Source organism: Lynx canadensis, chromosome D4 (assembly GCF_007474595.2).
Source record: "Lynx canadensis isolate LIC74 chromosome D4, mLynCan4.pri.v2, whole genome shotgun sequence".
Taxonomy (NCBI): Eukaryota; Metazoa; Chordata; class Mammalia; order Carnivora; family Felidae; genus Lynx; species Lynx canadensis.
The window spans coordinates 88,436,811-88,456,986 of NC_044315.2; the positions used below are offsets into that span (position 1 = coordinate 88,436,811).

At 58.3% G+C, this 20,176-nt stretch overlaps 1 protein-coding gene across 1 annotated transcript in view; it reads left to right on the forward strand.

Moving 5' to 3' along the window:
* The first annotated feature begins 1,006 nt into the window (after nucleotides 1-1,006).
* Nucleotides 1,007-20,176, forward strand: part of ASS1 (argininosuccinate synthase 1) — a 53,388-nt gene continuing 34,218 nt past the window's right edge. The window contains exons 1-6 of the mRNA XM_030293589.2: nucleotides 1,007-1,037; nucleotides 5,837-5,898; nucleotides 7,865-7,974; nucleotides 8,791-8,859; nucleotides 13,678-13,866; nucleotides 19,092-19,148. Coding sequence (XP_030149449.1) covers nucleotides 7,870-7,974; nucleotides 8,791-8,859; nucleotides 13,678-13,866; nucleotides 19,092-19,148 — 420 coding nt within the window. The 5' untranslated portion in view covers nucleotides 1,007-1,037; nucleotides 5,837-5,898; nucleotides 7,865-7,869. The remainder of the gene's footprint in view (nucleotides 1,038-5,836; nucleotides 5,899-7,864; nucleotides 7,975-8,790; nucleotides 8,860-13,677; nucleotides 13,867-19,091; nucleotides 19,149-20,176) is intronic.

The window sequence follows — 20,176 nt, forward strand, 5'->3', positions numbered from 1 at the left end:
TCTGCTTCTTGGTTGCAGGAAGGGGACAGGGCTGCCTCCTCGACACCACCTATCCCCCACCTTCGCCCCCACTTTTACAAGATGGCTGAATGGCAAACCAGCAGTATGGTCTGGGGCTCCCACCTCCCGGGGGGGGGTCAGGGCCCAGAGGACTTGGGAGTCAGTCCTAACCATGGCGTTGCCTTGGACGGGTGGGCACCTGCCATCTTCCTCAGCTGGAGCGGCAGGGATTGGTGCTTTGGGGCCTCTAAACCAGGCTGGGGAACTTCTGACACACGGAACCTTCTGCAGGCCAGACCGGGGTGGCAAGTCCCCGTTTCTTTTTTGCAAGCAAGAAGCTTCGCCTCTGTGAACCTCAGCTGTGAACCCCTGCTGCCCGCCGGCTTAGCAGTTGGCCAGTCTTCTCTTCACTATTTATGGGGTGCCCTGGAGGGGGGTGGCCCGGTGCCAGGCTCTGGGGAGACAGCCAAGAACCAGCCCTGGACGGAGGGCTGAAACCGCGGGCCACCTTCACCTGGGCTCCGGCTCCCGGGGGCCACTGTGGGGGAAGGGAGGTCTGCAGGGAGGCCACCGCGGGATAAAAGCGGGCACGAGATGCACCGCGCCTAAGGGACTTCTGTTCCCACTCCCACCCGCGGGCGGTGGCAAGCCTCTGGCAGGACCGCCGGCCGTGGTCACCCTGCCAGTTGTCCGCGTTCCAGCCACTGCCGCGCCCCGAGGGGCCGCCTGCCCGAGGGTCAGGGCGAGAGGACCCTGGGCGCGTGCGCCCTCGGGAGAACGTGCCGCCCCGGGGGGCGGGGCGGGGGCGGACAAGGAAGGAGGGAGGGAGGGACCGGCCCCGCCCACCTGCAGGTGGCCGCGGCCGCCGAGCGGCTCTGCGTGGGGGCCGGGCCCGGGGGCGGGGCCTGTCGCGCGCGTCCCCCCCCCCCCCACGTGTCCCTGGTCCCGGGCCCTGCCCCCGGGCCGGGTGTTTATAACCCGGGATGCGCCACGCAGCCGGCCCTGCTCCGCCGCCCGCCACCGCCGCCCGGGCCACGGTAAGGAGCCCCCGGCCCGAGACTCCGCTCCCACCCCCTGGCCTAGGACACCCTGCCCCCGGGGTCCCGCCGACAGCGAGCCGAGGAGGCCGAGGGGACCGCGCTCCGGTCGCCCGTGCAGGCGGGAGCAGAAGTCGGCCCCGAGTGGCCAAGCGCCCCGCGCTCGCACCTGGACGGGAGGGCAGGAGAGCGACGCCGGGGCTTCCGTCCTTCGAGGGTGGGGCCGGGGCGCGTGTCTCGGACAATGCGGAGGGGGGGGGGCGGCAGGTCAGGTTATGTGTCCCCTTTGCGGGCCGAGGTCTTTTCTAGATTCCCCGTGTCTAGCCCAGCTTCCTCTATGCCGGACCCCCCCAGATGGAGACCTTGGGAGTCCGGAGGGTGGGGTGGGGTCCGGATTCTCTCACCCCTTCTCTGACCTCCCCCTCCTGCCCCGGTCTCTGTCTCCGCCTCCCTTTCTCTGCGTGAAACCTGAGTTCCCGCCCGACCTCTGCCCCTCTCCCCGGGCCTTGGGCGCATGGGCCCCTCCCACAGCCCCGAGCCTCAGTTTACCGCGGGCAGAAGGGCAGCGGGACGCGGAGTCTTGGTTGTGACTCCGCTCCTTCCCCCGCAGGGGGCGTCAGTCTCTGCCTCCTGAAACCTATTAGCCTTCTCCGCCCGAGGGTTGGGGGCGGTGGCCGCGCCGGGTCACGGTGCCCGGTTTCTGGCTGGCACTGGACTCCGGGGCTGTGGGAGGGGCCGCTCTGCAGGAAATGTCCGCCGTCCGGGTTGCTGTTGCCTTTGGCCCCTTGGGCGGCTGCGCCCTCCGGAGAGGGAGGGTCATTGTGAAATGGAGGAAACTCCTCTCCCATCCCGCCAGGGCTCTTCCTGAGGAGGTCCCGTGACCCGCCACCTCAGTGTTCCTTTCTGCGCAGTGGGGGCGTCTCCTCCGGGGCATCGCGGCCCGGAGCTTGCACAGAGTCAGGCAGGAACAAACCTGTTCTTTCCCCAGGGTCGGATCAAATAGGCCCTGGGCTTTGATCTTTCCTTCCCAGCCCACGGCTGGTAACAGGGCAGATTCTGGAGCCAGCAGACCCAAGCCCTGAAGGCAGGCACGACTGGGTGAGACCTTGGGTCAGCTGCCAGCTTCCCAAGCCTCAGTTTCTCCGTCTGTCAGAGCTGGCACAAGCTCAGCGCTCAGGAAGCAGTAAGACGGTGGGGCAATCTCTGTAGACTGTTGGGAACTGTGGCTGGGTCCATTCACTCAGTAACTGTCTGGGGCATGCCTCACCACGTGCCACACAGGGGACATGAGACCGGAGACCAGATCTCTACCCTCCTACGGAAGCTTCTAGTGAGGAGACCGTAGACAGAAAGGGCCACAAGAGGAATGGATGGGTAGGGCGGGAGGAATCTTCATCCTACAAACCCTTCCCTCCTTCCATCCCCCCTCTCAGAGCCCAAGCAGGGGAGCCAGGGGGCGGGGTGGGGACCTGTCCCAGTTGGAGCCATCTGTGCGCTGTGCTGAGAAGCACTTCTCCTTCCGCTCAGTACAAGTTGAGTGACGCAGGCTGCCCACTGAGCACCTAGACCCTGGGCCAGGCACCGGGTGGGGCAGAGCAGGGAGGCCCCCACTCTGTATAGTCCAAGTTCCCCCGAGGACTCACATGGGCCGCATCAACTGGCTGCCTGCTCTGGGCTTTGTGGTCGCTTGGCTGTGATGGTAGCCATTTCCCCTGGCCTAGGGCCCCAGGAGTCTGACTCACGGAGGGGAGCCAGGCCCAGACTTACCTGCTGTGCAAGCACTTTCCCAGGTCCCATTTCTTCTTAGCCTCATGGGTCCTGGGAGGCGAGCCAGGACAGCCAGATGCCTTTATTGGAGCGCAGAGCCCCTGAAGAGAGTGCCTTGCCTGTGGGCGCCCATGTGGAAAGAAACTCATTGGAATTCACGGTCTAAGCCTCTGAGCTCTACTGTAACACTTTGGGAAGGGTTGATCTTCCAGGCCCTGGTGCGTCCCCCCCCCCCCGCCTCGCCAGCCCAGACTTGGGGAGGCGCCCTCCCCAGACTTGGGGGTAGGCCGTGTACCCAACAGGCTTTGTAATATTATTGGTAGGATCAACGAATGAATGAATGCACTCTCTGCCGTGTGCTCCAAATGCTCTTAGAAGTTTGCCTGTCTTTTTCCAGAGTCTGGTGAGATCTGCTTAGTCTCTCTACACCTGTCTCAGGGGCTTTTCACCAGAAGTAGAGATTCAACCTTCCCAGCCACGGCAGACTCCCCAGTGACCCCTAACCCTGGGTGGAAGATGTTTGCTGGAGTGCCACTGTCCCCGAGAAAGCCAGTGTTCCCGATTTGATTCTCAGGCCCCAGGAATCCCGCTGCTGAGAGCCAGCTCATTGTCTAGCCTAGGACAAGCCCCTTGACCTCAGCTTCCCCCTCTGTCAATTGGGAAGAAAATCACTCACTGTCTTACCAAGGATGTGCAGACAGATGAGCTGAGCCCATCAAGTGGATGGTCGGGCTGAAACCCGACAGCGGCACCTCCTGGTCAAAGTGTGGAATTGCAGCCTAGCTCTGTCAGACACAAAAGAGGGCCCCAAAGTGATAGGACCTCCAAACCCAAGAATGAGGAAACCCCAAAGTCAGAGAGAATTCTTCTGGCTTAGGCGGAGCTAGGGTCTTTTAAAAAAATTCTAACGAACCCAGATCAGCAGAGTTAGAATGTGAAGGAGGGGTTCCAGAAGAACATTCGCCAAGCTGTATCCCTGACTCGCAGAGAAATATACTACTGGTTGGTGATGATTCTTTGGGGGTTTTGGTTTCTGGAAGACAAAAGTGAGGGGGAGGCGATCTGTGGTCTGCATTCAGCCTAGGCTTCAGTCCCAGTTCTGGCGTCTGGCAACCTGAGACCGGGGCAAGTAGTTGACCTTTTCTGAGCCCCACGTGGTAGTGATAGCTGGTATAATTAATTTTTAGGAATAGTCTCCACCTTGAAATGGCACCTGTGTGGCACCGAACAGAGTATCTGCTCTTGTCATCGTTCCAGCTTTGACGTTTAGGAGCCCACGGGTTTCATTAGAATTGAGGAAGTATCCAAGGCTGGCCTAGCAGGTGCATGGGAAGCTGGTGGGGTGGCCCGGGCTGGGGCCACAGAGAATGCCACCTGCCTGGGCAACTCAGATCAGGCTGGTAGGCATCTTGGCATGAGGCCACCTTCTTCCCTCCTCCCAAGGTGTCCGTCTTCCGGGGAAGGGTGTCAAGTCTGGCGTGGGAGTGGGGAAACACGGATCTTCTTGGCAATGGGCACGTGCCTGGGAGCTGGGGAGGGGGGCAGGAGACTGCCCTGGGCCCTTCATGGAGGGTGGGGTGGGGACGAGGGTTTGCTAGACATCCCCCCCCCCCCAGGCAGGCATCCCAGGGTCCTGGGGTGTCAGAACCAGAACGGCTTCCAGGTAGTGCCGATGGCTAGACTGAGCCCTGGAGAGTGAGGGACTGGCCTGAGGTTAGCCGTGGCCGCGGTAAGGGGAGTCTAGCTTGGTGCCCAACTCTGGCTCCTCCCCGCCTACCCCCTACCCCCCCGCCCCAGCATCTCACTGAATCCTCACTGTCGCCCTGTGGACTGGTGGGCTCTTCTCACCCCCGTTTAGCAGACGAGCAGCTGAAGCAGCCTGAGCCCAGGTCTGGAGGACCCAGCCCCTGTGCTTTACCCATAGTGGGTACTCACTGGACTGTACCCCCCCTTCCTGCTCCTCTGCCCATCTCCCGCCCCCAACTCGAGGCCTCAGCTCTTGTCAGTTTCCACTCGTGGAAACAGACATCAGTGTCATCACTCAGCCCAGGGACCGGGCTGGCTGGGGGAGGAGAAGCTTCACCGGTCCCCGGGGATAGGGGGTGGGGGTGCTGGGAAGACACCAGTGTCAGATTGCGTCATTTCCCAGCCCACCTGCCCCGCTAATCTCTGCACACACAGGCCCAAACATCCCCGACGCGCGCGGGCGTGCACACACGCGTTCATGCTCCTGGGCACACAGTCCTAGATACGTGCATTCTTTCACACAGCTCAGACCTCGGGGCCAAGGTCCTCGGTGGGCATGCAGGCACACAGCCTGGCAGGCAGGAGGGGCGCGCCAGTTTCTGGATGAGCGCGTGCATAGAATTCGAGGCTTTGGGGGGACTTAACCCTCCTCTTACGGGCAAGGAACTGGCCTCTGGACAGTAGAACAGAAGCGTCGTTCTGAGTGCCTGCCAGGTGCCAGGCACTGTCCGTGAGATGGTCCCTGTCCTCGTGGAGCTCACAGTTATGGGAGTGGGGGTACAATTAGAATGCAGTGTGCCTGTGCCGTGATGGGACCACGGGGCAGAGGGGGGCGGGCACAGTCTGTCTGTCTCCGTGGGGCTCCCTCTCCCTTACTCCGGCGCCCACCGTCTTGGCCTTGAATCACCTGTCCCTGTCTTGAGCCCACCCCAGCCACGCCAGGGTGTCTGAGCCACCTGTGGCTTCCCAGACCACACCTGGCCCCAGCGGTTCCCTTCCCTGGGCCTTGTGCCTTCCAGCAGGGGGCTTCTGGGGCCCAGCTGCTCTGGGGTTGAGTCCCGGCTCTGCCACTTAACCAGCCAAGCAAGGCCTTGAGCAAGCTCCTTAACCTGAGCCTCAGTTTCCCCGTCTCGAAAATGGAGACAACACAAAGGGAAGGGCTCCGCACATGACGGGCATGTTCATTTATATGGATTGTGGGGACCAGCTGGAGAGGCCAGGTTCAGGGTCTCTGGCTTCACCTGGACTGCCGTTCCAGACGGCTGAAATAGCTTTCGCTTTTGCAGAGTGGTTCGCCGAGCCGTGAAGTCGGGTTCCAGAAGCCGGGAAGCCGCACGTCCCATCCAAGGTACTTTCTGAGTCCTTCCTGCCTCCTTCCCTCCATCAAAAAAATATTTTTTTTCATGTTTATTTTTTGAGAGAGACAGAGCACGAGCAGGGGAGGGGCAGAGAGAGAGGGAGACCCAGAATCCAAAGCGGGCTCCAGGCTCCGAGCCGGCAGCACAGAGCCCGACGCGGGGCTCGAACCCACGAACCGCGGGATCATGACCTGAGCCGAAGTCAGATGCTCAACCGACTGAGCCACCCAGGCGCCCCTCCTTCCCTCCAGTTTTGATGGTCTGCTCTTGCCATGAGCACCGTCCCTGGGCCCCAGGGTCAGGGTCTGCTGAGTCACCAGCAAGCCGGGCTGGGGACAGGGCCTGGCAGGCGGTCGAATGCCCAGTGGAGGCAGAAGTCATCTGCATCCGTCAGAAACCCCCCCAACCGCACTTGTCCATGAGGTGTTCTCCCTTCCGCGTGCCAAGGGCCGCAGGGTGTGCGAGCCCTGGGGCTGGCCAGGGGTCTGCACACAGGATGCGTGTTCTAGTGTCACAGTCGGGCCCTGTCCAGGCTCTGCTGCGCAGGGCTGGGTGACTGAGCCAGCACATCTCCTCCCTGGACTTCCAGGCCCAGGCACAGGGGAAGTTTTCAGTACACAGGAGCCTGCATCTTTGTGGTCGTGATGATGGGGTGCCCCTTGTGGGCTCCCTCCTGCGGAGGGGCGTCCACGGCTTTTCCCAACAGTGCCTAATAAAGGCCCTGACTTTGGTCAGACTCCAGTGGGAACGCCTCTCACCAGACACAAGAATCCCCCCTTCAAATGCAGGATGCCGGGGGCCACGTCCAGGGAGTCTGGGACCAGATGGTTTGGGTCCAAATCTGGGCCTGCTGCCCGCTGACCGTATGACCTCCAGCAAATGACCCCACCTCCGCGACCCTCAGCTTCCTCATTAGCAGAGCGGGCACGATAACAGCACCTACTCTCGGGACCTCGTGGAGAGTGCCGGGGACACAGGGCAGGTCCTAACGGCCCAAAGGCTTAGGGAGAGCCTCCCGGACGGAAGAAACAGTGGCCGCAAAGACAAGGACACAGGGGTCTCTGGTGCCTCAGTGTAGCTGAGGAGACAGATAAGGCGGGACGCATCTGTCCCTGCAGCAGAGGGACAGATCTATCTTTTTTACCTCCAGGAAGGAACTCCCTCCGCCCGTCCCCTTCCTTCTCTGGACCTCAGTGTCTCCGTCTGTCCCCTGGAGCCGCCGATCACTGAGGCGCGTTTGAAAAGAGTCTAAACTCCCAATGTGCGAGGGCTCGCTGGGGCACCAGGTGGGGGGGGGGGGGGTACGTGGAGGCAGGGACTCTGCACCCTACCATCCTGTTCTGCTGGGAGGCAGCACTGCATGCTGGGACGAGCTCTGTGACCTTGAGCCAGCTGCTCACCTGTCTGAGCCCCAGGGTCTGCCGCCCCAACGGACACAACAGCGGGTCACGGTAGGGGCGGGGGGTGAGCCACGGGAGGCCCCCCCAGGGCCATGCCTGGCAATCTCTGAGCTGCCCAAGGCTTGGGGCCAAAGCCCCGCCCAAGTCTCCAGAGCATCTTGGCCCTGTCCCAACAGCTCAGCCTCAGGCACCTTGTCTACCTGGTGAGGGATCGGCTCCAAGGCATGCTTCCTTCCTCCCCCAAACCCCTGTCACCCCCAAGCTGCTATCAGTATTCCCAGGGCCTTCCCTGCGTGTATGTAGGTGTGTGCGTGCAGTGTGTGGGGTCGGGTCCCCGGGGGTAGGGGTGGGGGAAGGGATGAGGCCGCAGGAAGGAACAGCTTCTCAGCTGGCCTTGAGAACAGGTGAACACCTTGTTCCCATCCCTCTCCTCCCCCCGCGGCAGCTCTTCCGAGGGCTGAGGCTGCCCAAGGCCAAAGTGGGGGCTGCTGGCCGGTTGGGATGGGCTGGCTCTGAGTCACTCTCCTTCCTCCACGACAACCTCCCCCTCCCCCAGACGAGATGTCCAGCAAAGGCTCCGTGGTTCTGGCCTACAGTGGCGGCCTGGACACCTCCTGCATTCTCGTGTGGCTGAAGGAACAAGGCTATGACGTCATCGCCTACCTGGTAAGGAGGCTCCCAGTGTGTGCGTCTTTCTACCTGTTTGTCCTGCTGTCCGTGAGCTCGCTCTCACTGCCCCCGAGCCCAGCTTCCCCTCCCTAAGCCTGTCAACTGTAGGCAAATACTTCTTGCTGTTCTGCCTCCCTTTCTTCCCCGGTAAAATGAACATCCGTGGTGTCCCCAGGTCTGGGGTGCCCCACAGGGCACCGAGGAGGCCAGCTGTATGCAGGCAACCGGGGCGGGGGACGCCAGAAATGAGCTTGGCCGTGTGACCCGGCCAGCCTGCCTGCAAGGGGCCGTGGGCTCTGGCCTGCAGCGGGGACCGTGGAAGGCACACCGTCTTTCTGTTTCCGGAAGCCCCTTGTCAGCACCCAGGAAGTCTGCAAAGATCATAGACTCCTGCAGTGGCTGAAGGGTTCCGACTGACTAGGCTTGGATCATGGGCGTATCCCTACCTTGAGCAGGGGACGTGATTTGCTCCCCTCCATTCCTATGGAAAGAGGCCCCCGAAAAGAAGTTTCTGGTCCCAGAGGAAGCGAGGACAGTGCTCCACATAGACAAAAGTTCAGCCGTTGCCAGGAGTTATTGGTTTGCAGTTGAAGTCAAGATACCTAAGAGCGCCCGGTCCCCTTGTCATTCAGGTAGGGGAGGGTGAGGCCCAGGGAGAGAAGCGTCTTGCTCACAGTCTCCTGGTAAGTGAGAGCCACCTCCCTTTGAGGGGTGTTGTAGACAGCTTTGGCAGGGGGAGAAGGGGCTGAAATTCTTCTCCAGCTCTCCTTCGTGCCCCCGGGCTGATTAGGCCTCTCTGCTGCTGTTTCTCAGGCCAACATCGGCCAGAAGGAAGACTTTGAAGAAGCCAGGAAGAAGGCGCTGAAGCTCGGGGCCAAAAAGGTACCAAGTGGCGGCAGGATTTGGGGTCAAGTGAAGTTTTGACCTGGTGGAGGCAGCAGTGGGCATGGCTGCCTCAGGGTTCCTTGTCCCCTGCATCCTTTTCAGTTGGGTCCTCTCGCTCCCAAGAGTATGGGCTCGATTCCTTCTGTTTTCAGGTGTGTGGATGCCATCATCTCCCTGCCTCCCCTACCCACTTTCCCACCACGTCCTCATCCCCCCTGCCCTTCTGTCTTCCTCTTCTCCATCCGTCGGTCTGCCTGCCCATCCTCCTTTATGCCTCTGTCCCTCCACCCATGATTCACTCATCTATCCATCCATCCAACAATCATCCATCCAGCCAACCATCATCCAGCCAGCCGGCCATCCACTCACTCATGTATCGCCCCATCCAGCCAACCTTCTTCCATCCATCCATTCATCCATCCACCCATCAACGATCCATCCATTCATCTGTCCATCTATCTGCCCATTCTCTCATCCATCCTTCATCCATCTACCTGTCCATTCCTCTTCTATCTCTGTCCATCATTCCATCCATTCAACAGAATCAGAAAATTCCAGTTGACTTCGGTGCCCTGATTGAGCATCTATCTCTGCTCTGTCCATCATTCCATCCATTCAACAGAATCAGAAAATTCCAGTTGAGTTCGGTGCCCTGATTGAGCATCTATCTCTGCTCTGTCCATCATTCCATCCATTCAACAGAATCAGAAAATTCCAGTTGAGTTCGGTGCCCTGATTGAGCATCTAATCACGTGGCAGGCAGGCCCTCTGTGGGGTGTGGAGCCCGTGTAGTAAACAGGGCCAACATGGTCCCTGCTCACACAGGCTCACAGTGTAAAGTCTGAGCTGCTCCCCGGGGCCGTCCCTGGTACCCTCACCCCTTCACTTGGGCAAGTGGGCAGGGGACACAGCAGGGATGGTGTGAAAAGCCATCAGCTCACCTGCTTGGTCGGAACTGGTCCCCTCTGCAGGGCACTTCCTTGGGGTTCTCAGAACCTAAAAAGGAGCCTGGCACATACAAAGAGCTCAATTTGCACATTAAAATAATGCAGGAGTCCCATATCCCATCACTGGCCGCAGGCCTAAAACTGGATCTCCTTCATGTCTCAGAGAGGAGAGGGGTTGTCTGAGCAGGAACCCAGAAGGTGGGATAAGAACACTTGAGTGTTGAAGATGAGCGGGGCCTTCACATGAGTTGGGCTTTTGTGTAAAGATCTGTCCTTAATTCATTACTCTAGATCATTCTTAAGCTTGTGCTCTGAGGATCCCAACTACTTTTATGTATTTGGAATTGGAGTGGGAATTTCTTGCCCATACCATCAGGGTATAGTCTCATTGCTTTTCTTTTAATTTTCATTTTCCTTCATTCTTTGAGTCATTAAAAAAAAATAGTTTCTTTTTTTTTAAATTATTTTTTAATGCTTATTTATTTTTGAGAGAGAGACAGAGCATGAGCAGGGGAGGGGCGGAGAGAGAGGGAGACACAGACTCGGAAGCAGGCTCCAGGCTCTGAGCTGTCAGCACAGGGCCCGACGCGGGGCTCAAACTCACGAATTGTGAGATCATGACCTGAGCCAAAGTCGGGTGCTTACCTGACCGAGCCACCCAGGCGCTTCCCCCCACGAAATGGTTTCATTTTAAGCTAAATATAGGCTCACAGGAAGTTGCAAATATAATATGAAGAACCCCATGACCATTTTCCACTCTTGAAAATACTTGAGTGCCGCATAGTTTTGTGGATTACATCTACTGATATGACGTTATAAATAAAAGCTGAAATTAAACACAGTAACCCACTTTAAAAGACCAATATTAAACACATCCTATGCTAACATCAGTGACACTTTTACCTCAGAAAAATAACTATTTCCAAAACAAAAACGTTTGGTGAAAGCAGCATTGTGGATGTTGCATTTTTATAAATCTCTTTCATGTCTGGTTTAGCAGAAAACAGGTGGATTCTTATAGCTGTGTCTCCATTCATTTTGCGATGTGTTGTTTTGGTTGACATTGTGAAGAAAATACGGCCTCATGAATGTAGCCCTGGAAGACAGAGGAATATTTTATTTTTTTTATTTTTTATTTTTTTAAATTTACGTCCAAATTAGTTAGCATATAGTGCAACAATGATTTCAGGAGTAGATTCCTTAGTGCCCTTGACCCATTTTGCCCATCCCCCCTCCCACACCCCTTTCAGTAACCCTCAGTTTGTTCTCCGTATTTATGAGTCTCTTCTGTTTTGTCCCCCTCCGTTTTTATATTATTTTTGCTTCCCTTCCCTTATGTTCAACTGTTTTGTCTCTTAAAGGCCTCATATGAGTGAAGTCATATGATATTTGTCTTTCTCGGACTAATTTCGCTTAGCATAATACCCTTCAGTTCCATCCACGTAGTTGTAAATGGCAAGACTTCATTCTTTTTGATTGCCGAGTAATACTCCATTGTCTATAGGTACCACATCTTCTTTATCCATTCATCCATCGATGGCCATTTGGGCTCTTTCCGTCCTTTGGCTGTTGTCGAGAGTGCTGCTATAAACATGGGGGTGCATGTGTCCCTTCGAAACAGCACACCTGTATCCCCGTGGAGAAACGCCTAGTAGTGCCATTGCTGGGTCGTAGGGCAGTTCTATTTTTAATTTTTTGAGCAACCTCCATACTGTTTTCCAGAGTGGCTGCCCCAGCTTGCATTGCCACCAACAATGCGAAAGAGACCCTCTTTCTCCGCATCCTCGCCAACATCTGTTGTTGCCTGAGTTATTCATGTTGGCCATTCTGACAGGTGTGAGGGGGTATCTCAGTGTGGTTTTGATTTGTATTTCCCTGAGGATGAGTGATGTGGAGTATTTTTTCATGTGTCGGTCGGCCACCTGGATGTCTTCTTTGGAGAAGTGTCTGTTCATGTCTTTTGCCCATTTCTTCACTGGATTATTTGTTTTTTGGGTGTAGGAGAGAGGAATATTTTAATAGCCTTTTCAGAGAGTTGGGGATATTTTCTGATACTGTACCTAAACTCAGCAAGGGGTGGTTTCTTAAAGAATAGTGTGATGGGGAACTTGACCTTGTAGCAATGAGTTTTTCATGCATCAGAATCCACTGGTGCAGGAGCGCCTTGGTGGTTCAGTCAGTTGAGCATCTGATCCCAGGGTCATGGGATCGAGCCCCACATGGGTCTTCTCACTGTGCATGGAGTCTGCTTAAGATTCTCTCTCTTCTTCTCCCTCTTCCCCTCACTCTGGCTTGCGTGCTCTCTCGCTCGCTCTCTCCCTCTCTCTCAAATAAATAAATAATAAATAAATAAATAAATAAATAAATAAATAAATAAAATACAAATACATTTTTAAAAACCCTGTCCATCTTGCACTTTGGATGGATTTTTTTTTGTCTGTGCAAGATTGTGTCACATCATGCATCCACTGATCATGTGAAAACCATTATTTCATTGAGTTATGCAGATCTTCCAAATGTTGGTACATTTCATCATAAGATATCAAAACATCACATTTGTGAATCTCGCCACTACCCACGGAAATATTAGGAAGCTGTCAGTTGGACGTTGTCCATAATTCTAACTTTTGCCGGAAAACCTGAGTTTTCTCATTGGTAACAAATACTCAAGTGTTCCCTGAAATGACAACAAGGTCACTTCATTTTTGTGAAAATGTCAAACACTCCAGTCTGAAGGACCATGTTTTGTCTGTCATGCTTTCAAGTAAAAACGATGTTTCATGAAAAAAAAAATGGCTACTTCAGCTTGTAACTCACTTTGGAAGGCACCAGAAGGACTTCATGTGCATTTCACCTTTTGTGCTTGAGATTCAACGGAAGTAATCCTTGCTACAGCTTCGAGACCGTTCTTAAGTGAAATCATCGCGGTGGAAACAAGACGTTAGGAACACAGTGGCGGTGTCTCTGCCTTGATTTGGGCTGAGGTGCCAGTGTGAACGCCAACCCTAGTGAAAAAGGCAAATGACAGCTTAGCATCATCATAGAAAATCTTTCCGGGGCGCTGGGTGGCTCAGTCAGTTGAACATCTGACTCTTGATTTCAGCTCCGGTCACGATCCAGGGTCGTGGCATCAAGCCCCAAGTTGGGAGAACACCTGTTTAGGATTCTCTCTCTCTCTCTCCTTCTGCCCCCTCACCTCAACTCGTGCTCTCTCTCTCTCTCTCTCTCTCAAATTAAAAAAAAAAAAATCAAATCTTTTCACTCACTCAGTCTCCTTGAAAGGGTCCTGAGGGTGTCCAGAGGTCTATGCTCTGAGAACCATTCCTTTAGATCGGGGCCTCTCGACCTTGGCACTCTTGGGACGGAGCTGGCTGCCCTGAAGTTTCTGGGATGTCTAGCAGCATCCCTGGCCTTTGCCCATGAGATATCAGAAACCCTCTCCCCCAACCCACCGGTGTGAGAACCAAAAATATCTCCAGCTATTGTCACTGCTCCTGGCGGGCAAAGTCATCCCTTGTTGAGAGCTTTTGTGGATTACTATCTCCTATCTACTGCTTTAGATCTTAGGTGACAACAAGTTTCATCTCAGGCCCAGAAGGTTGGGCTGGGAGGGACTTAAAGTCCGCATAGGTTTCAGCTAGATGGCCTATCAGGATTGATTAACAATGTCTGCCATGAGTGCAGGAAAGGAGTAAGAATACTGTGTGCTAGGGTTGATTAATGATGTCTGCTACAGATAAACAGAAGGTAAAGTGGAGGTGCCTCTGGCCAGGATCCATTAGTAGAGTCTGCCGTAGACACAGGGCTCTGTCGTCTGGCTGGGCCCTCTCCTTGCCGAGCCTCACTCCATGGGCTCCTCTCCCCGTAGGTGTTCATCGAGGACGTCAGCAAGGAGTTTGTGGAGGAGTTCATCTGGCCCGCCATCCAGTCGAGCGCGCTGTACGAGGACCGCTACCTCCTGGGCACCTCTCTCGCCAGGCCCTGCATTGCCCGGAAACAAGTGGAGATCGCCCAGCGGGAGGGAGCCAAGTATGTGTCTCACGGCGCCACAGGAAAGGTGAGCCGATGGATGGACGGTGCTGGGGAGGGCTGGGCAGAGGCGGGGGGAACCTGCAAAGGGGACTCGGGAAACCAGGGTGGTTGCAGGCTTCGCCCCCAGGAGAGGCAGGCGAGCAGCGGACACATTCACTGTCCACACTGCCTGTCCAGTCTGAGTAGGACAAATGGTATTCGCAGGAGTGGGTACCAGGGCATAGGCAGCTGGGTGCTGTGGGTCCGTGTGTGTCTTCTGTCTACGGGGGGAGCAGTTTGGCGGACTTGACCCTGCGGCTCAGGGCAATCACCCCTGGCCCGGGTCACAGAGCACAGGTCACCATGCAATGCGGTGGAAAGGGCTGGAAACCCCGCATTAGCAAAGCGGGGTGGATCCCACCTGGGTGGCCCCTGTGGGTCTTCGTTGGCCAGGACCGCCGCCCCACAGCGCCACAGGCCTGGTGGCTCCAGCCATAGAAGTGTGTCGTATCACGATTCCAGGGCCGAGGTGCGGGCAGGGCCGGGCTCCCCCAGTGGAGGGGGGGGCGGCGAGGAAGGCGTCCATCCAGGCCTCTCCGGGTTTCTATGGGGCCCTCGTCTGCCCTCGGGCATGGCTCGCTCTGTGTCCAAATTCCTCCCTTTTATACCACACCAGTCCTATCAGATTAGGGCCCACCCTTCTGATCCCATCCTAACCCCATCACTTCTACAAAGACCTGTTTCCGAATAAGGTCACGTTCTCGGGTACTGAGAGCTGGGGCTTCAACCTGGCTCTTGTGGGGGACACCAGTCAACCCGTGACACACCCCCGCCTTCCGGCCCCTGCGTGGCCAGTGCAGACTGAGGGAGGGGGCCCGGTGGGGGACAAGGCAGGAGAGCCCTCTGCACGCTGTCCCACAGGTGGCCGTGCTCAAGACACAAGATTGCAAGGCAGACAAGTCTTGGGCGATGGTGTCAGCAAGGCTGTGTGGTCACGGGCTCTCAACGTCACTGGACGCCAAGCCAGTAGCCCCCCCGGTACAGGGCTTGGCTCCTTGACAACCCCACAGTCAGCAGACCCTGCCCCTCCCCTCGACAGGGAGCTCACTACCTGACCCAGGCCCCGCCCCTGCCCAGGCTGGTCGGGGCAGTGGGAGGGGAAGCAGACTCTGGCTCGCTGTGACACAGGGACACTTGTAGCCTAGATTATGACAGAGCAGACGTGACTTGAGGGTGGCCTTGCAAGCCAGGGTGGCCCTGGTTCCGGTCTTCGAGAGCTGATGCGTTCGTTCAGGCGCTTGGGCACGAGGTCAGCAAGCTTATACGGGGGCCTGTGGAAAGGGTTGGACACAAGCCGGGTCTGGCAACAGTATTGAACTTCTGGGGCTCCTCCCGCCCTCAGGGAGCCTGTGTGTCCTAGCAAGGGAGAGGAGAGTGGACAGACAGACAGACAGACACGATAAGGTGGCTGTAGGGGTGGGGCCTCTCGGCCGTGGGGGCAACAGGCAGGGGAGGGAGGCTGATCTCCAGAGCATGGCCCTGCAGGAGGAGTGTGGGTGAGTGAGTAATGGGGTACGGGAAGAGTGTGCCCGGCAGAGGGATCCGCCTGTGCCAAGGCTTGGGGGCACGGAGCCCCGAACAACAGCCCGTCTGGGAGCATCTAGCCAGAACTGTCGCTGTGGGGGGCAGCAGGCTCGGGGCCGGGCCGCGGCCATGCTGAGGGGTTGACTTCGCACGGGAGGGCCCCAGGCTGGGCGGGGGGTGGCCAGCGAGTCCCCCACTGGTGTGTTGGGGATGGTTCTGGACCGAGATGGTGGGAGTCCCTTCTACGGAGGAAGGGGACTGGGGTCTCTCGCGCAGACCTGTGACCCTAGAGCCTAGTCGTGAGCGCAGGGTGAGCAGGGTGACAGAGCTGGGCTGTTTGCACGGGGATGTGCGCGTCCCCTTCCGCCTTGAGGGCGGTAGGACAGAGTGCACGAGAACCCGGAGGTTCGGGCCGTACGGCTCTCAGAGCTGCACTGGGGGCTCCTGCAGGTAGAGGAAGGTCAGTGAGAACACGTGTCCGTGCGGAATAAAGACGTTTCGGAGCCGTGTCATCCGCCCCGGATGAGCTGAGCTGAGCAGTGAGCTCCCCGTTCTACGAGGCATTTAAGCTGAGACCAGATCAGGATTCTGGAAGGGCTCCTGCCTGGAGAAGATCCCCCCCAGGACTGAGGATGGGTGGCGTTCAGGGCTGGCGGAGTGAATGGTGGGTCTGGCCCTGGTGTGGGAGACTCGAGGGTCCAGGGAGAGACCCTCCCTGACCCCCCGGGGCAACTAGCCCCACAAGGCAGCGAACAGCCACCTGCAGCCGTGCGCACCCCTCCGTTTGGCCACAAGAGGACACCAGAGGCTTGGATTTGAGGCCTTCGGGTGAGAAGGTGTGTGCAGTGCTACCCCGGGTCTGCTGTCCCTTCTGGGGGTTGATGGGCGAGGCGTACTCCTGTGCCTTAGTTTCCCCTTATCTGCAGAACCTGAGGAAGCCCCCCAAAGTCTCTGAAGACAATTTCCTAGCCCCGAGAGGTGTGAGTAGAGAGAGCCAGGAAGGCTTGGGGCCGGGTCCAGAGAAATGCCAAGTTTTTGAGGCAAGAAGGAGCGGGGACAGGGGCCGGCGGCCTGCAGTGGGCACCAGCGATCAGGAGGTGGGCTTTGCGGGCAAGCGAGGGAGGCTTGTGGCCCCAGATGGAGGCACCTGGGCCCCGTGGGGTGTGGCCGGCCACCCCGAAGACAGGTGCCAGAAGGACGCTCGGCGGAGTTTTCTGCAGGGGTTCACGGTGAAGAGAGAGCTGGGGTATAAGCAGACTGCGGCCCCGCCCCCCGCCCCCCTGCAGATGTGGGGGAGATCCCAGCGTGGCCAGTCCTGAGGCTGTGGCCATTTGGAACACCCAGCCGCTGGCCTCTCCCAGCTGTTGGCTCCTGAGTCGCGGGTGGAGGAGACTCGTTCCAGCCTCCCGGATAGATGTCACCTTCCCGCGTGTGTCCATTCACTCCCCGAATACCGATCCAGCACGGGCCCTCCTCCACGCACGGGGACGCTGGTACAGGAGGCGCTCGGGACTTAGGAGCCCTAACCCAGCAGGGGCTGGAACAGGGCGGGAGCAAGAGTTAGCCAGGGATGCGGCGGGGAAGGGCATCCCAGGCTGGAACAGCCCTTGCGAAGGCCTGGAGGCGGGAGGGAGGCAGCTGGGCGGCACCTGGTACTGAGCTGGAGCTGGGGGTCCCCGCTCCACGCCCTGCCCTGATCCCTCGCTAGCAGAGAGCTGCACAGAAGCTGGGGTGGCCCTTCCGGCACCCCCCCTCACCCCCCCCAGTTTTGGAAGAAGGGCCTGGAAATATGAGCCAGACTCAGGCAGGGGTACGGGGAGCAGGTCTGTAAATGGCGCCATCTGTATGGTTAGCCGAGGAACAGATGGGCGGACCCCCCTCCCCCAGCCCCTCCGGGCCCCGTGGGCGCTGCACCCACACTTACGCACACCTGCACGTGTATCAGCGCGTGGACACACATGGCTACACCCCCCCCCTCTCCCGCCCTCGGGGCCGCCCTGGTGCCGAGGGTCCTGGGGTTCCAGGGGGGAGGAAGGACTTAGACCAACTGGAGTCTTAACCTGGGACAGAGTTTGAAGCAAGGGGGCCCGTCTGGCTTCTGCGAGGGTCTCCGACTGTGGAACAGATGGGTGTCCTCATGTGGGTCTGGACAGGCAGACACCAGCCCGGGTGTGCCTGTCCGAGGAGGCACAAGTGGCCATTGTACTGGGGAAACGTGAAGCCACGGTGGGGGGGAATCACCAGGAGACGCGATACCGTGGGCTTCGTGGGCTTCGCAGATCTGAACCGAGCCTGCTTCTTCATCGCCTGCCTTTGCCCCGGGAGCTGTGCCCGCCACGGGTCCTTGGGCAGGCGTGCCACCTGTGCCTCGGTTTCCCCATCTGTCAGGCAGGGACGATACCGGAACCTATCTCAGCTGTAAGGATTCAACAGGTTTAAGTCCGGAGTTCGGACCGGTCGCTGGCGTGTGAGCTGTTGGGACAGAAACGTTGTCTGTCGGCTGCGCGGCCCTGGGCAAGTGGCATCACTTCTCTGAGCCTTGTCAGCAAAGCTGGGTTAACTATCCCCCCTGGCCCCAGGCGGCTTTCCCCTGTGGCCGCGAGCACATAGTAGGTGCTCACTACGGGGCTTGGCTGGCGGGCGGGGAGCGGGATGGGCCTGGGAGGCATCAGAGAGGGACGGCCTCGGCCCCTCGGCTCCTGGCTCCGCAGAGAGGGGCTGCAGCCTGTATTTCCACGCCGCCTGACAACTCTCTGGAAAATAACATGTTATTCCCGCCGCTGCCTGGCTGGGCCCGTGCAGTTTTCACAGTAGGCGAAAGGCCCCTCTGTTATTTCCACAGCTTAAGTCCCCCTCTGGGCGCCGAGCTGACGGGAAGCAGGCAGGACGCTGGCAACCATTGTGTCTGAGGCCTTCTCTTCCTCCTCCCCGTCGTCAGCGCCCTGGGGTGTCAGATGAGTCTTTATTTTACGCAGGCGCGGAGAGGCAGGGCAACCCTCCCAGGGAGGTGGGCTCAGTGCCCTTGCACTAGTTCCTTCTCTTTGGACCTCAGTTCCCTGTCCGTTCAGAGAGGAACCGAGGAGCAAAGAGCCCTCGGGTCACCTGGTTGCACCCATTCCCTGCCCCCCCCCCGGCAATTTATAGATGGGGAAACTGAGGCTCAGAGAGGAGACAGGATTCCCAACTGGATGGATATGAGTCGTCAAAGGACCACGGAGCCCCAGCCCTGGGCTGGATCTCTGGGTGGGGGTTAGATGGGGCCAGGTGGGGGGAAGAAGGCTGAGGTGTGGACAGCTGGGGGCTCCCTAGAGGAGGACGGGGATCTTGGCGGGGCTAGACCCCCCGCCTCACACATGTGTGCACCCCCTGAAGTGTGCACAGACATGATGATACGTGTGCTCGCCCTACCATGTTCCCAGACAGGTGTACCCCCGTCGGGCCCCACGCCCCACACCCACACTGCTGGATTCTAATCTTGACTCCACCTAAAGGGCAGGGCCCGGGGCTTCCTCTCCAGGAAGGAGGCTCGTAACAGCCCCCACCTCAGAAGATCTCGGGGTTGGAGGTGGGCCTGCCCTGAGCAGCCCTCAGGCAGGTTGTCGGCCGTCACACGGTGCCGTCCCTGCCCCCAGCCCCTGTCCTATGGCTCCCGGTGATCCCCCCCTCCCCCCCCGTTCCGTGTTTCAGGGAAATGACCAGGTCCGGTTTGAGCTCACCTGCTACTCACTGGCCCCTCAGATTAAGGTAAGATGTTGTTCCTCCCCCGAAGGTGGGTGCTGGGGGCTAATGTCACCGGCGGGGGAGGGCACGGTGTGGAGTTCTGGGAGGTTCCACGGACAGGGACAGAGTCCCCCTGAGTCTCCAGGTGGGTGGTTCCCTTCTTGCTCGGGAGAGACGCTGTGCTCACGCCAGCTGAGAGGCCACGGCACCCTCTCTGACCATTAGTCCTCCTGGAAGGCGCTGCCCAGGGGCCTGGGTAGGTCAGAGCACTGGACAGAAAGACATAGCCGCCCTTTGGCCAGGGTCCTTGGTGCTCCCGGGTCCGGCTTCTCGGTTCCAGGCCGGAACAGTTCTGGGACAATGTTGGCCTGTTTCTAGGAGCTCATAGCACACCCAGGGTCGGGGCCACCCAGCTAAGGCCCTGGCTCTGCTCCGGCTGCCTGAGCCCTGACCCCCTGCATCCTGGATCCTTTCCTGGGTGGAAATCACCAGGATCTGGGGAATCAACCGCCCCTGCCCGTGGCCTGTCACCCAGGCATGAGAGCACACATCAGGGCTGTGTGTCGGCCACCGCTGCCTCTGTCCCCCCCCAGGCTGGCCTGGGGCCTGGGCCTGTGTCCATCTATCTTATCTGTTCCCTTCCTCCCTCCCTCTCTCCCTTCCTTCCTTCCTTCCTTCTTTCCTTCCTTCCTTCCTCCTTCCCTTCCTTCCCTCTTTCCTTCTTCCGTTCCTTCCTTCCTTCCTTCCTTCCTTCCTTCCTTCCTTCCTTCTTCCTTTCCTCCTTCCCTTCCTTCCTTCCTTCCTTCCTCCCTTTCTTCCTTCCCTCCCTCTCTCTCGCCTTCATTCCTTCCTCCTTCCTCCCTTCCTTCCTCCTTCCTCCCCTCTCTCTCTTCCTTCCTTCCTTCCCTTCCCCTCTCTTCTCTCCTTCCTTCTCCCTCTTCCTCCCTCTCTCTCTCCTCCTTCCTTCCTTCCTTTCCTTCTTCCTTCCTTCTTCCTTCCCTCCCTCTCTCTCTCCTTCCTCCCTCCCTCCCTCCCTCCCTCCTTCCTTCCCT